Source organism: Callorhinus ursinus, unplaced genomic scaffold, assembly GCF_003265705.2.
Source record: "Callorhinus ursinus isolate GAN/ISIS: 27379988/994484 unplaced genomic scaffold, GSC_fseal_2.0 scaffold58, whole genome shotgun sequence".
Lineage (NCBI taxonomy): Eukaryota > Metazoa > Chordata > Mammalia > Carnivora > Otariidae > Callorhinus > Callorhinus ursinus.
The window spans coordinates 543,921-559,602 of NW_027397120.1; the positions used below are offsets into that span (position 1 = coordinate 543,921).

At 59.3% G+C, this 15,682-nt stretch overlaps 1 protein-coding gene and 1 long non-coding RNA gene across 2 annotated transcripts in view; one reads left to right on the forward strand and one right to left on the reverse strand.

Annotated features, from left to right (window-relative positions):
* Nucleotides 1-15,682, reverse strand: part of KNDC1 (kinase non-catalytic C-lobe domain containing 1) — a 63,212-nt gene that overhangs the window by 7,696 nt on the left and 39,834 nt on the right. Inside the window, 10 exon segments of the mRNA XM_073884666.1 lie at nucleotides 703-853; nucleotides 1,123-1,205; nucleotides 1,670-1,876; nucleotides 2,469-2,648; nucleotides 2,761-2,908; nucleotides 3,803-3,916; nucleotides 6,076-6,296; nucleotides 6,439-6,536; nucleotides 6,608-6,701; nucleotides 11,215-11,244. Of these exon segments, the coding sequence (XP_073740767.1) occupies nucleotides 703-853; nucleotides 1,123-1,205; nucleotides 1,670-1,876; nucleotides 2,469-2,648; nucleotides 2,761-2,908; nucleotides 3,803-3,916; nucleotides 6,076-6,296; nucleotides 6,439-6,536; nucleotides 6,608-6,701; nucleotides 11,215-11,244 (1,326 nt within the window).
* Nucleotides 3,930-7,137, forward strand: LOC141371145 (uncharacterized). The gene is made up of 3 exons (XR_012375862.1): nucleotides 3,930-4,084; nucleotides 6,013-6,302; nucleotides 6,445-7,137. It is a non-coding gene; the product is annotated as an uncharacterized lncRNA (long non-coding RNA).

The following is a 15,682-nucleotide window of genomic DNA, read 5'->3' on the forward strand; positions in this document are numbered from 1 at the left end:
GTGAGAGGGGTATGTGTGTGAGAGGGAGTGTGTGTCAGGAGGGTATGGGTGTGGGAATGTGTGAGAGGGAGCACGTGTGTGAATGTGAGGGAGTGTGTGAGTGTGAGGAGCATGTGTGTGACAGGGAGTGTGTGTCCGGGAACCTGTGGGAAAATCTATGTGGGTAACAGGGACTATTTAGGAGAGTTTCTGTGTGTCAGAGAGATAATGTATGTAAAAGCAATAGTGTGTGTGAGTGTGAGGGGTATGTGTGTGAGTGTGAGAGGGAGTGTGTGTGAGTGTGAGGGGTATGTGTGTGAGAGGGAGTGTGTGTCAGGAGGGTATGGGTGTGAGAGGGAGTGTGAGTGTGAGGGGGTATGGGTGTGAAGGGGTGTATTTGTGTAAGGGGTGCATGTATCAGAGTGTATGCACACGTGTGACTCTGTGTGCACACACGTATGTGTGAAAGTTCCATGGAGGAGAGGCTTTGAAGAGCCACGGCAGGCTGGGGGTGTGACAGGCGGCACACGCTGGAGAGCTGGATGGTGTCTGACGTCACCACCAACAAAAGCTGTGACACTACTTTTATGCTTTGCCTTGGGTTGAGTCTGGATTCCCTGCACTTGGGAGAACATTCGACTGGGGGTTCCACAGAAGGCACCACGTGTCCACGCGGCTCTACCCCAAACCCTTCTCTGAGATGGGAGCTGCCGAGGCACCAACCTTGGAGGTGTGGCTGGTCACAATTTCAGCTGCCACCCAGGTGCTGACGTCATCTGCACTTCTCAAAAGCTGTAATAGGTACTTGTCCTGCACGTAATTGGGCAGAAATAAGCTGCAGGTTTTGGCTGACAGAGACTCGGAGGAGCTGGCTCTGGAAGAGACACAGGTGCACATCACAGCGAGGACGTGTGGAGGTGGCCCGGCCCAGCCCTGGGGTTGCAGGGGGCTCTCCAGATCCACGTGGGGCCGGCAGGATGGGCTCTGTGGAGAGTGGAGGGCCTGGCTCCGAGGCTGTTCATGACACCAGCGTCTCCCTTTGGCCACCAGTGTCCATGAGGCACTCAGGTGAAGCCCCCAAGACCCTGCCACCAGCCATCTGTCCCAGGACTCTGGGATGACACCCGACAGGTGAACACTCACTTGGGGATGGCCACACTTTTGTCCATGACGCCCAGGGCCCGTGAGTTTAAGAAGTGGACGGGATGGCACTTTTGAAATAATTCCTGTCAGAGACAAGGACACAGATGTTCAGCCCTTTCCCGGGGGCCTTGTGGACAAGGCAGCATCTCTAGGGGATTCTCTACCTGCCCGGCCGTGATGACAGCAGGTAGGATGACAGGAGTCACCATCACTACTGTCGCCTGCCAGGCGACGCAGGGCCCAGGATGGTGGGGAAGGGGACACCTGGGGGCGGGGCTCGGGTGGGCGCGGGGGCGCCAGGAGGGAGGAGGCCGGCAGGGCGCCCTCTAGCGCTTGCGAGCTGGGAGTGTCCGGGACGGGGGTGCAAGTTGGCCGCGGGAGTGGCGGTGTGCCGCCAGAGCCATGCTCCAGCGCTGTCCCCACCCGCCCCCTGCCTGTGCATCCGGCCCCATTCATGGCCCTCACGTGTCCCTCCAGCACACATCAGAGCACCAGAGCGTCCCTCCCCGTGACGCCCCTGCAGATGAGCTGTGTGCAGGCCCATCACCTGTTGCAGAAGTGTTAGCTGGCTGAAGAGCTGGTGGGTGCTGTACTCGGTCAGGAAGTAGGGGCCCTTCTCGTTGGCCTTGGCATAGGGGCCGTAGAAGTCCTCGAAGAAGCAGGGCTTGGGCAGGGCAGACGCAATGGTGTACTGGCGCTCCTTGTGGTGTGGCAGTGCCAGCCCGTTGCCCCGGGACAGCCTCCACGGGAAGCTCTGTGGGGCAAGGTCAGGCTGTGCTAAAGGGGCCGTCAGCACAGCTGGTCCTTTCCAGGTGGGCAGCCTGGCGGGGGTGGGGCAGGGGGAAGACCAGGCTGGCTCTGGGCCTGGGACTCTTCAGGCTGGCTCAGCTAGAGCCACAGAGCAAATCCCTCCTGCCTGTGGCCATGTTGGCTCAAGGACACTGTCCTGGTCATTTCAGCAGGTCCCCCATGGACAGAGCCACTGAAGTTTGGGGCCGTCCCCATATAGTACAGACAGGGCCCTTCAGACCTGGCCCCCATCCCAGGCCATTTCCTGATGATGGTGTCTCCCACCCAGACCTCTGGCCTGAGGGTCAGGAATGTTAGGTCATCTGAGGAGCTGGCCTGGGCTCCCCGGCTGTCCTGTCCTTGAGCAGGGTGAGGGGCAGGAGGTGCCAGCCTTACAGGGCTGGTACCTACGACTGGCAACGTGGGGAGCATGTGGGTACATGCAGGCGGTGTGCCCGTACGTGTGTTCGCGCGTGTGCACGCACTCTCTGTGTTCTCTGGGCTCAGGGCGCTGCACTGCCCGCCCCCGGAGGCCCTCCCCTGGGGAAGGCCCCCACCTTCCGGGAGACGCCGTCTTCTGAGAGCCTCTTACAGAGGGCACTGAGGGGTCTGCCGTCCTCCTCGGCTCCCTTGGGGTCCTCCAGGTCTGTGCCACGGGAGGTGCCCTCGGCCCGCCGGTCAGTGCCCACCTCCAGGAGGCCCAGCAGGTGCTCCGCGGAGCCGTCCAGTGGCAGGATCTGGGCAGAAGCACAAGGCAGTCGCTTGCCACCCAGACGAGGGTGGTGGCTCTCACCCCAAGTGCTGCCCGCGGAGGAGGAGGGGCTGCTCAGGCGCTCTGCCTGTGCTCACCTTGGAAGAGATGAAGTCCTCAAGCCTGCCCAGGAGCCCGGTGTTCCGGGTGAAGTCCACAGCATAGCAATCTTCCAGCCAGGCCTGCAGGAGGCAGAAGCTTCGCTTGTAGATCTTGGTGAAGGTCGAGGTGGGGTCCTGGTGGGCCCTGCAGGCAGAGAGGAGGAGACCTAAGCCGTGCAGGGTCCCCCGCTGGCCCTGTGAGACCTGCCGCCCAACGCCGCACTCGGGCAGACGGCTGCCTGTGGGCACACTGCCAAGCAAGGGGGCGTGAGTGGGGTCTGAGCGTGGCTCTGTCTTTGAGAACGATTTCAGCCCTACCCTCCTGTCTCAGGGGATGGGAGAGACAGCCAGTAGGTGCCCAGCGGGGCCCCGGGCTCAGTGACCAGGACAGGAGCCTGCTGCCTCTCCTCCACCCTTGCCCGGCGCCCAGTCCTGGAGCACCTGTCACCCCCTGCAGCCAGGCCCCGAGATGCCAGGGGTCTGGGAGGCAGCGTGCAGGCGCTGCATAGGAGGTGGAGTGGGAGCCTGGCTCCACAGGTGGAGGTCTCTCCTGTGATTCCCTGCCCCCAGGGAGGGAGTGCACAGGGAATCTGGTGGTGATGCCAGGCCAGCTCAGAGAACAGGCCAGAGCACGTCCATCTAGCTTCTCCACTGACCCCAACCCTCGGCTGCCCATGTGTTGCAGAGGAAGGCTGAGGGCTGGCAAGACCCTCATCCCCTTCGGCCGCCCTCCTCCAGCTGACGGGCTTGGCACTCACCCGTCTCCTACCTGCCCCCGCCCCCACCTCCCCCCACCCTCCCCTCCCCCATTAGCATCAGCGGCCTCTCTCTGGCCACTCTCCCCTCCTGCCACAGCTGGCTCCCTTCTCTGGGGCCCCGTGTCCCCTATCCTTGCTCTTCCTTCTCCCACCAGGCTCTGCCCTCATCCTTGTCAGGGTCACCAGGGACCCCCTCGCCCTTCATAGTCACTAACAAGGTGCCACGGGGTCCACCCTGTGGCTGTGTCACCCCTTGTGGGGTCCTGGGTCTGTGGCCGTACCTGGACAGGGTGCTGTTGATGCGGTCCAGGAGGAAGTGCAGGAAGTCCTGGGGCGTGCAGAAGTACCGGAAGGTGTAGAGGAACTGCTGTACGTACCCCTCCAGGAAGGCGTCACTGGAGCCGAGAGGAAGTGGTCAGACCACAGGGACGGCTGCAGCGTGTCCTCCAGCCCTGCTGGCTCAGGGCCAGGCCCCCGGCTCGCAGGTTCTCCCCACACCCGAGCAGCCAGTCCTGGCAGCCCTGGCAGGCCTCTCCTCCCACCAGACCTTCCCTGTGCTGCAGGTAAGTGGGGGAGGCCCGGCTCCCCGCAGCCTTCCTTAGCAGTTCTGGGGTAAATGTGTGAAACAGAGAGCGTGTGATGTGCATGAGCGTGAACGCGTGTGTGTTCTCTGTGTGTGAGCGTGTGCATGTGTGCCCTTGCCAGGAGGATGGCAGACAAGAAACCACTTGGAGAAGTAGAAGGTGCATGTGGAGGGCTGGTAACATCAGGGACTCCCGGTGGGAGGATCTTCTTTGCCACTGATATTTAAGGCACCCTCACTCTCTGCTTCTAGAACCTATTCAGAAAACTCCTATGCATAGGCAGCAACTCCAGCCCCCAAATTGGAACTCACTGCATTAGAAATGAGAGTGGCAGTTTGTGCCCCAAAGTTCTCAGTTTCTTCATGGCAAAACCAGGTAGTTGAGGGAAGGAGGGTCCTTACGCTTCACCGAGCATCCCCCACCCTCAGGGGTGCCCCAGGGAGCCCCAGGTCGGGCGACACCATGCAGGTCAGTGACTGAGTCTCGGAAACAAGAAAGGTGCGTGGGTCCTGGCAAGGCTGCCTCCCCAGCCACTGGAAGGTGCTTCAGAGTGCAGACATGATGTCTGAAGAATGAGGGAGGTCAGCCACCCAGTCACCCTGGGGCTTCTGTGGGCTGGGGATGCTGTGGCCGGGGTCAGGCCCAGCCTGTGAAGATAAACCACACGAGTGAAGGCTCTCCCCTTGTTGGAGGTGCTGTGTACAAACACACAGCACACAATGCAAGAGCCCTCAACACACACACACCCCATGCACATATGCACACACCCCACTCACCCCCCCCACGCACACACACACCTCATGCACACACACACCCCACCCACACACATGCACACACAAGTCTCCTGTAATCACATAGCCAACCCTCGGTGTGTGTGGTATATCCATCTTGCAAAGGGTATACCTGGGCCCCCGGCCAGTGGAAGGCTCCCAGCACAGCCAGGTGCAGTCCACCTCAGGAGTTCAGGCTACAGGGGCAGAGGCTGCTGTCCTGGGAGGCCTGGAAGGCCCCTGCTCTCAGGGACTTCCCTTGTTCCCCGACAGCCCCCAGTGTTCCCTGCTGACACCTGACCATCAGTTCTGGGGTCACCACAGCCTCCAGCTTAAAGAAGGCCTCAGGGGCTCCCAAGTGTGTCATGGGTCTCCCAAAGCCAAGACTGGGTGAGGCCTCCCACTACTGCCTGGGAAGGTAGTGTGTACCCGACCCTGAACTGCTGGGCCCCGTGCCTGGGAATGGGCCAGGCCATTGGGTCAAGGGAACCTGCCAGGAGGTCCTGTGCCTGCATACCAGGTGAACACTAGAGGTCTATCCACACAGGACATGTGACCGTGCCGATGGACAGGGTGGGGGTGTCCTGAGGGTGCCTGTGACCCTGGGTGTGAGGGGACTGGCCCTCCCTGCTGCAGGGTGAGCATGCACACCTTGCACATCAGTTAGGGTATCTGATGAAACAACGTTGTGCTCATGCCCAGAGACAGTGGCTGCAGAAGTAATTCAATGAGTGTGCTGAGACCAACCTCCCTGGCGGTCCCTGGGGAGCTAGACGATTAATTGTGGGGTGTTTTCACCTGGCAAAGTGGCTGGGATCCAGGTATGTTTCTGAGGCTCCTGTGTGTGTTTAATTTTAGAAGAACCCTGGGTTGTTAATTGTGCATGGCCACATTCCCCGGCTCTCCTCCCGGCACCTGTCCGGGCGCACCTGAGATTCCAGGTGCAGGTCCAGCCAAGAGCTTGGCAAAGGAGACAAATGGCAGCTGACATAGGCCGCTTAAAGTTCTGATGAAAACATTTTTAAATTAAAAGAAGTATAAACCCATCTCAGATGAGGGAAGGCAGAGACTTTTCTCACCTTGCTCACCTCCTGGGGGCCTGTTTCTTTTTTTCTGTCTCCCTTTTGCTTTCAAAAGGCTTGAAGGGGTCCAGGGAATCCCACAGGCCCACCTCCCCACTTGGGGCATGGGAGGCCGCACCTGGAGTAGAGGTATGCCATGAGCCCCAGAGGCGTGCCGGCCTGCAGGACGCGGGCCTTCCTCTGCTTGCCGCCACGCGGGTGCTTGCTGACGTTGTAGAAGATGAGGGACGAGGACTCATCCAGGGGGCTGAAATCCAGTGTGTCGCAGTGGGCCGCGGAGATGTTCACAATCACGGGCAGGGCGCAGGGCTCCAGGCCCCACCGCTCTGCGTACATGACCTGTGTGTGCAGGGAAGCAAGCTGCCTCTGTCTGGTTGGCCTGCTGCCACCAGGTGCTGGCAGGACGCGGGCGCTGGGTCACCCTGCTACTGACGGGGCGGGGGGGGGGGGTCAAGGGGGTTAGGGATTCGGGCCGACTTGCCTGCAGGTACTTCTTGACCAGTCCCAGGAACTGCACTTTGCACTTCATTTCTTCCAGCTGCCCTCTCAGTTTGGACAACATGGTCTTCACCTCGGAGCCTGGGGGCGGGCAGAGTTGGCACAAAGCGGGCCCCAGCCCCCCGGAGCGCCTCTGCCCGGCCCCGAGCTACCTTTACTGCGCTTCTCCTTCTGCAGGAGCTTCTGGTAGAACTTCAGCGTCTTCCGGTAGTTCCTCTTCTCGATCAGGAGCTGCTGCTCTAGCTCCTGCCACGAAACAGCCCGTGAGCCCTGCAAGCGCCCGCCCCCGCGCGCACCGCGCTTTTCCGCGTGGTCGCGGAAGGTGGCCTTCCCGCAGGGCCCGCACGGAACCACAGTGCGGGACACGTCCCGCGCGGGGACACCAGGGTTCCCACGGGACCTCACAGGGACGCCGTCGTCATCCAGCCACAGAAACAGTCTGTGTGCGCCACGGGGACGTGAATTCCGACGAGGGGACTAGGAAATGTCGCCGAAGTGGGGGTTGGAGGCTAGCAGGGGACATCTCGGCAGCGCCGCTCTGGGTGAAGGGCAGACCCAGCAGGGACCCGGCAGGTGGACACACTACCGGGGATCGACTAGGAAGGTTTCCTCCGGCCCCCGCAACAGCCCAGCCAATGAGAGACGCTCAGGGCCCAGCCAATGAGAGACGCTCAGGGCCCAGCCAATGAGAGACGCTCAGGGCCCAGCCAATGAGAGACGCTCAGGGCCCAGCCAATGCAGCCCCCAGTTTACTCCAATGGACTTTTAGTTTACAACAGGCGCCCCAACTACCCCCTATAAAAGAGCCTCCTCTTTACTCCCAGGTCTCGCCTGTGGTTTTTGCCCTAGTTTGCTTTTGTATGTTGCAATTCTCCGCTTTCCTGAATAAACTGTTTTTCTGGTAAAGTAACTGTTTTATTATGAAGGTCAACAGAACTGGGGGCAAAGATAATATCTCAGTAAATTGGTATTTGCAAAGTAGATCCCATTGAGCCACTTAAAACAATGAGGGCAGAAAACCGTTGAGGCAGCTAGTGGCCTGTCCCGGCTTCTTGACCGTCCCCCAGCCCAGGAAAGCCAGGGCCCCGCACGAGGAGGGGGTTGGGGTTCAGGGGCCGCGGCTTGGGCCCCGCCCTGGCCCACCGAGGAGCTGCCCTTCTGGAGAGGTGTCCAGGACCGCTTCTGCCTGGTTGGGGGGACGGGGGGCTGGCCCGCGCCTCTGGCCTCCCTGGCCCCCTCTGGCCCCCCGCCCAGCCGAAGGCCCTAGCTGCCCCTCGAGGCCCCTGCAGGACCCCCACACGACCGCCGGGGACGCCGCGTCCCCTCACCTGGGCCCCCGAGGGTGGGGATCCCACGTGAGGCCCGCTGCCCGGCTGCCCGGCTGCCCGTCTGCCTGGCTTGCGTGGCCGCCCCCCGCCGAGGGATCCCCGCGCGGAGTCCCTGCCCCAGACTCAGGCTGGCTAGCCCCCGTTCCCACCGGGGCCCCTTGGCGGTGCTGCGCGGGGACAGCGGCCAGGACGCGTGGCCCCTGCTGCTCGCGGGCAGTCCAGAGAGCCGCGGTGCCAGCGGGGCTTCCTTGGCGTCACAGTCTGCGAGGGTGCCCAGCAGCAGGGGCCCCAGCTCCCTCCTGGAGAATGTGCATCTCCCAGGAGGGTCCACAAGCTTGCTTGGGGTGGGGGGAAGTTCCCCCAGCTCTGTCCTCCAGTGAGGTGGGTCTGGGCTCTTCTCTCACCCAGAGGGACCAGGAAACCCTCGAGGCTGGAGGGCAGGCTCAGGGCAGCCAGTGTTAGAAATGCCAGAACCCAGACATGGCTCCTCCCTTGACGGAAGGAGCAGACAGATGCAGCCTGGCTTACTGCCCCCAACCCTGCAGGGTCCAGGGCTGAGGAGGGCTGTGAGTCTGGAGCGGTGAGGGCGCTGGAAGCCTGCTGGGTCCCTGGGAGGGGGCCTGGAGCTCCTGCGGGTCTTCAGCTGGGGCTGTGAGGTTGCCTGTCCCTGGGGGAGGAGGGTAGGTGTGGGGTGGGCACAGTGAGGGACCTGGCTAGGGCCAGGGGCCAGAGGAAGAGGCAGAGGCCCGGGGACCTCTCAGACTCCCAGGGAAATGACTTCCTGGTAGCAGGGCTCAAGGTGGCCCCAGGGCCCTGAAATGGCCACGCTGATAGGAGCCTTAATCTGAAAGCCAAACACACTCCAGTCTTCGTTTGGGCACTTCTAATCAGCTCAAACCCAAACAAGCTTTCCCCTGATCTCCTCTAACTACAACAAGGGACTTTGCTTTGTTGGTAGCACTTATTTCTGTACAATTTTGTGAAATTAAAAATGCAGGTGGTGTTTTTATTTAAATATTGGAATCTCTTCTATCTGATGGTTTTACTGAAAAGGTGGTTCATGTGGCTGTCTTCTTCCTCATGCCTCTGTTTTATTTTATTTATTTTTTAAAGATTTTATTTATTTATTTGAGAGAGAATGAGAGAGAGGGAGAGCATGAGAGGGGGAGGGTCAGAGGGAGAAGCAGACTCCCCCCCAAGCAGGGAGCCCGATGCGGGACTCTATGTGGGGCTCGATCCCAGGACCCCAGGATCATGACCTGAGCCAAAGGCAGTCGCTTAACCAACTGAGCCACCCAGGCGCCCCTCATGCCTCTGTTTTAACAGCGGGGTAGCAGATGGCCACGCCAGGTGGTAGGAACCTCAGGCCTGGGGCAGCTGTGGAGCAGGGGCTGTGCCAGTTTTGGGGGACGTGGTGCAGACCGAACACAGAACCACCTTCCTCTCCCACGTCTCTGTTGTTGAATCAGGTCCCCCAAGGCCTCCAAGTCCTTCTCCAGCTGGGTCACGTGCAAGCTGCAGAGGGTGGGGGTGTCACACACTGGGACGGCAGGCAGTCTCTCTCCGTGGAAACAGGCGTGGAGAATGCTGATTTTGAGCACAGCGAGATCCCCACGTGAGGCAGACGTCTGGGGAGGAAGCCTGCTGAGCACAGCTCGTGTTGCCCCAAAGCTGCTGAGACATCTTTTGGCTGGGACTGTGTGTGAGGGGAGTGAGGATCTGACGTTGCACACCCTGGCTCCAAACCTGCCTTCCCGGCTTGTCGGCCCGAGGACCCAGTCGCTGGTCGTCAGGGTGGGGGACAGAATAAGCGCCCAGGGCGTGTGGGGCAGAACTGTGTGTGCAGGACCTACACGCGCCTCCGACGTGGGAGCCACTGGCCGTGTGTGGCGGCTGCAGTATTAAAAGGACATGAAAATGTCAATTCCTCTGTCTTGTAGGCCACACCTCGAGTGCTCAACCACACATGGCTGGTGGCTACCCGGGTGTGGCACGGATCTGGAATGTGTCATCACGGAGGACAGTCCTGTGGGAGGGCACAAACCCTGACCCCAGCACACATAGGTGACCCCGCAGAGCTGTGCTCACAGATGGACTCATCCCCGCCCTCTGGAGGTCTGGTTCGAGCAAGGCTGAGGGTCTCTGCAGTCCCATCCACGCATGCTTCTCTGTGGCCCTCCCTCCCTCCCTTCCTTTTTTTCTTTAGATTTTATTTATTTATTTGAGAGAGAGGGAGAAGCCGACTCCCCACTGAGCGGAGAGCTGGACACCGGGCTCCATCCCAGGACCCTGAGATCATGACCTGAGCCAAAGGCAGCCGCTTAACCGATGGAGCCACCAGGCGCCCCTAATCCTGGCTCTCTGAAGACGCCATGACCCTGGCTGACATCCCCCAAAGCCTGAAGAGGGGAAGGACGGCCCCGAGCGCTGCGTTCCAGGGCTCTCCTTTTGTGCAGCTCAGGACCGCCAGGGAGAGGGCACTCTCTGAGGCCACCCTGCACAAGGCTCTGTCCAGCCCCGTCGCCCCCTCGCACACTGTCCAGATGCTGATCCAGACCCCTCCCCCCAGAGAGGGCCCGTGGGACACACCTGCTCCCTGCCGGAAAGGAGGGCTCACGCAGACTCCAGGACTGTTCTGATTTTAAAACTAAATCTATGGGAACTAAACTCCACACAAGATGGGGTAATGGAGAAGACACACACGAGCAGGGCTTCACAACGACCATACTTGGCAGAAGCACAGCAAAGCCAACCACAGCTGACTCGGACTGGCGAGGTCTAAATAAAATCCTTAGGGTCCTTTGCGTTGAGGTGCTTCCCCTGGCCTAACCCAACGAAGGACTTCCCCCATAGAATTGGGAGAGAAGTAAATGTGGATGATCTGAGGCACAACCACACATGGCCCTCTCCGTCGACACGGGCCTGAAAGCTGGCCAGTGCTGGGGTCAAAGAGGACCACAGTCGGAAGGAAGCAGGAAAGCCAGAACTTACAGACAAAGACAGAAAAGACGGGGGAGCCAAAATCAGCACCACTCACCTAAATACTGAAAGCAAAGCCTGTCTTAACAGCCGGTGAAGGGCAACCAAACCCCTCGGGGCAGCTTCACAGCCCGGGCGCCTGGGGTGCGGCACGAGGAGACGCGGGCACCCAGCGCACACTCACGGCGGGTGCGCGGGGCACGTGGGCGCGCGCTCGGTGACCAATGGAGGGAACCCGGTGCCCCCCAGCCGCCCTGCCCACCCCAGCGCCTGGGCCTGCCTCACACCCGCTCGGTTTGGGTAGTGAGTGTGAAAGTGTGACCAATAGTTGTTTTACACCTTTCGAGTTTGCCCGAAATGGACGCGGCGGGTTCTCAAAGAGGAACGCGAAACTACGGCGCCCTCGTCCAGCCGCACGCCCCCCCATGCAGGCGAGGGCGCAGGAAACTCACCTGTCTGCATTCCGGTTCCAGGAGGGACGTCTTCCCCAGGTGAGCAGGAACAAAAGGGAAACAGGGTCACTCCGGGTCACTCCACAGCGTCCCTCAAACCGCCTGCCTCCTCCCGACTGTGCCCCCCGCAGAGTGACCGCAGAGTCACTGTGGGACCGAGCCTGTTTCAGAGATGGGAGGCCCAGGGCACCCCGTCCCAACCGCAGGGTCATGGTCCACACCAGGGCAGCCACTGGCCGCCGGCACGCTTCTGGTCTGAGCTGGCCTCTGGGCCCACTTTCAAGAACAATCTGAGTATGGTGCAGGGGTGACCCGGGCGCACCAGTGGGAGCATCTTCCCGCAAGGGGCCGCCACCGAGGAGAGCACAGGACTAAGGGCCCGTCAGCCTACAGCAGGCTCTCACACGCACAAGAGCCGCCCTCTGCTGAACACAAGGGGCTGGCAACAGGGCAGTCTGTCCACAGCCGTCCATCCTAAGGATGTGACTATAGTCAGCAGGCGCGACCTGTGATGTCAGGGGACGACCTATGACATTGGAGGACACACCTGGACTCTTACCAACCCCCCTTCCCCACAACTCTCGGATTAAGCTGTTGGGGAAGTCGGTGTGGACACAGTGAGCTCTGCCTCTGAAAGGGCCACGTCCTCTGTTACTGGGGCGTGGGCGCCCCCAGCCTCCCTGCTCCCAGGTCAGCGGGGCTCCTGTCTCCTGGTCCAGCTGGCGGTTAGAGTAACAGCATGCTGGCGGGGCGGTGCGCACGGATTGAGGGCAAAGGAAGCTCCGAGGGGATGCTGCCTCCGTCTCTTCTCCGTTCACGTGGATTCAACTAGAATGACCTCTGTAAGCATTGGTTCAAGTTCCCAAGGCCAAGGGTCATCCTCTCCTTTGTTTTGTTTTCAACTATTTTTCTAAAAGATTTGTTTATTTATTTGAGAGAGAGAACATGCGCGCACAGTGGGGAGAAGCAGAGGGACAGGGAGTCCCAAGCAGATTCCCTGCTGAGCGCGGAGCCCGACGTGGGGCTCGGTCTCACGACCCTGAGATCACCACCTGAGCTGAAACCGAGAGTCGGACGCTCAACTGACGGCGCTCCCAGGTGCCCCGCTCTCAACTAGTTTTTACATTTTTATTTTGAAAAAATTTTTGTGACAAAATATACATAAAATTTACCATTCTAACCATTTCTCATCGTGCTGTTCAGTGGCATGAAGCACACTCAGCCCGTTGTACAACCATCCCCACCCTCCGTGTCCATCTTACAGGAGGGAAGCTCTGTCCCGATCAGCCGCCATCCCCTGCCCCCGTGTGGTCTCTGTGAACGCGGTGACTCCAGGGACCTCATGGAGGTGGGGTACACAGTCCTGGTCTTTCAGTGTCTGGCTTTCACTCAGCGTCAGGCCCTCGGGGCTCCTCTGTGACATGGCAGGGGCCAGCCTGTCCCACCGTATGCATACTCTCCATCTCCATCCATCCATCTGTTGATGGGCACTTGGGCTGCTGTGAACCAGCTCTCGGACGACCTCCTCCCAGCTCTTTGGGGTGGACACCCAGAGGTGGACTTGCTGACTTACATGGTAAATCTAGGCTTAATTTTTGGAGGAAACTCCAGAGTGGCTGCGCCATTTTACATTTCCACCAGCCATGCACGAGGGTTCCAGTTTCTCCACATCCTCCCAACATGATATTTTCTTTCTTCTTTTTAAAATTTTGGTAAGAGACATCCTACCATGTGTGAGGTGGTCTCTCACTGTGGGTTTGGTTTGCTTTTCCCTAATGACCAGTGATGTTGAGCATCTATTCATGAGCTTTTGGCTATTTGTGTATCTTCTTTGGAGAGACATCTATGTAAGTCCATCATTCCTTGTTCAGCTGGCTTTTTGGGTTGTTGCTGTTGTGTTCCCTATACATTCTGGAAATTAAACCTTTCTCAGATATATGATTTGCAAATGTTTTCTGCCATTCTGTGGCTTGCCTTTCCCCTCTGTTGACGGCGTCCTTTGATGCACAAAAGGTCTGCATTTTGATTGAGTACAATTTTTCTTTTCTTTTCTTTTTTTTAAAGAACTTATTTATTTATTTATTTGACAGAGAGACACAGCGAGAGAGGGAACACAAGCAGGGGGAGTGGGAGAGGGAGAAGCAGGCTCCCCACGGAGCAGGGAGCCTGATGTGGGGCTCGATCCCAGGACCCTGAGATCATGACCTGAACCAAAGGCAGAAGCTTAACGACTGAGCCACCCAGGTGCCCCGAGCACAATTTTTCTATTTTTACTTTTGTTGCCTGTGCTTTTGGTGTTATATCCAAGAAATCACTTCCACGTCCAGGGTTATGAAGCTTCTCCCATTTTCTTCTATGAGTTTTATAATCTTAGCTCTAACGTTTAGGTCTCTGATATTTCAGTTAATTTCTGGAAGTGGCATGCGGTACAGGACCAACTTTATCTTTTCACAGGGGGACACCCTGTTTTCCCAGCAGACTGTCCTTGGCCCACTGGCCGGTCAGACGGTTTCCCAAAAATCATCTCACTATGGGCTTATTTCCGGGCTCTCCTATCCGCCCTGTTCTGTACATCTGTCCTCATGCCAGGACCACACTGTTGACAATGGCAGCTCTGTAGCAGGTTTTGAAATCAGAAGTGTGAGTTGCCCACTTCTGTTCTTCTTTTTCATGATTGTTTGGCTAGTTGAGGTCCCTTGAGAGTCTGTATGAATTTTAGGATGAGTTTTTCTACTTGGTTGAAAGCCGTCATTGGGTCATTGCTCTTTTCAGCTCCAGGATCTGTACGAGTGTGGACGTGCGGATGTTTCACACTCTGAGTTAGAACACTGTTCTGTGTTATTTCTTTCGCTTCTCAAACTGCTCTGGCTGCTGGGGGCCCTTCAGCCGGCTCCTCTGAACTTCGACATGCCCCCATCATGGGTTCTTAATCATTTCCTCACTTTCTGGTCCAAGATGGCCCCAGCTCATTGTCACCGGTTTTGCCCCAGTCCCGGGGTCCGTGATTTCTCCCAGGAGCCCTGGTCCCTCTGACTGGAGGATGGCCCTGGAACCCGGACCCTGGCACGGGCCGTCTCTGCTTCCAGGCCCTCAGCCTACACAACTAGGAAACGCGCGGTGCGTATTTCAGGGAAGCATTTTAGTTCCTCACTGCCCCCTCAGAAACCGCGTCATGGCACTCACTGTCCACGGGCCCTTCTCAGTGACGAACGTTAGGATCCTCAGGACCCTCCAACACCAGGACAGCCCAGGGTGTGGAGGACCTGTTCCACTCCTGCTTACGAGGCCCGTGCGTGTGGTGGGCTGTCATGAGCTGCGGCCCCATCGCTGGTCCCACGATGGGGAGTGTGATGTGGCTTTCTGCCTCTTTTAGGCTATTCACTTTCCACTGCTGGGAGAGGCCATCACAGGTAGAAAGCTGCTGGGGCGAGAACATCTAGCAGCTCCGAGTAAGCTTCATCGTGTGCAAATACACGTTACAGGAAAGGAAGTGGGGGCGAGGTCCGCAGGCCCCCGGCCCCCCCGGAAGGAAGGAGCCGGTCAGGGGCTGGGAGCCCCGGACTCTGATGCAGTGGCATGGAGCTGCCCTGTGGTCTGAGCTCTGTGCTCCCTGCCCTGACAGCCTACATGGGGGCTCCCCTCTGTGCCAGGGCCCCACCGGAGGTCCCTGCCAGGCCCCGTAGTTTGGTGCCCATGATGGCACATGCAGGGGATCACAGCATGAAGCCAGGAGGGGCAGGGTGGGTCCCCAGGGCATGGCCCCCATCCTCACATGTGCAGGCCGGGGGCAAGGCCCTGCTCTTTTTCCAGCTTGGGACTGAGCAGGGACGCCAAGTTCAGGCAGTAGCAGGAAGTGAACAAGGGAGGTCCCTGGGGGAAGGTTCGGACGGTGCTGTCAGGGCTGGGGAGATGCTGCAGTCCTGTGGCTTCTCCTTGGAGGCCAGAGGAAGTGTCATGCCGGGCAGGTAGACTCATCAGGAGAAGTGCTTAAGCACTGATGGAGTCTTTCCCGACTTGTCCTGGAGGGTCAGGCCTTGTGCGCCGAGGCCCAAGTGGGGGCTCCTGGTCACAGGGGAAGGCTGCAGCCCAGGTCAGAGCCGCTGGGTATGGGGGGCAGGGGCTCAATGGCAGGGGCAGCGACCATGGGTCCAGAGCTCTGTGGGGTGCCCTCACCCAGGGGCTGCCTGGCCTGGCCACCCTCAAGTTTGTGGGCTCCTTTCGCCCTGCTGAACAGGAAGAAGCGTAGGCTGCCCTAGCTGGAGGGACGCTGACCACCAGAGAAGCCCAGGCCAGATGACCCCGGGGTCAGGCCAGAAAACGCACCGCCGCGGGCAAGGCACGAGGAACAGGAGGCTGCCTGGGAGGAGGGGGCTCCACCTGCCTGCCCAGCCCCGAGACACGGCCTGAGGCCAACAGTCACCTGGCGCCCATGTGCCCAGCTAACAGAGAGAAAGGCCATGTCCTTCCC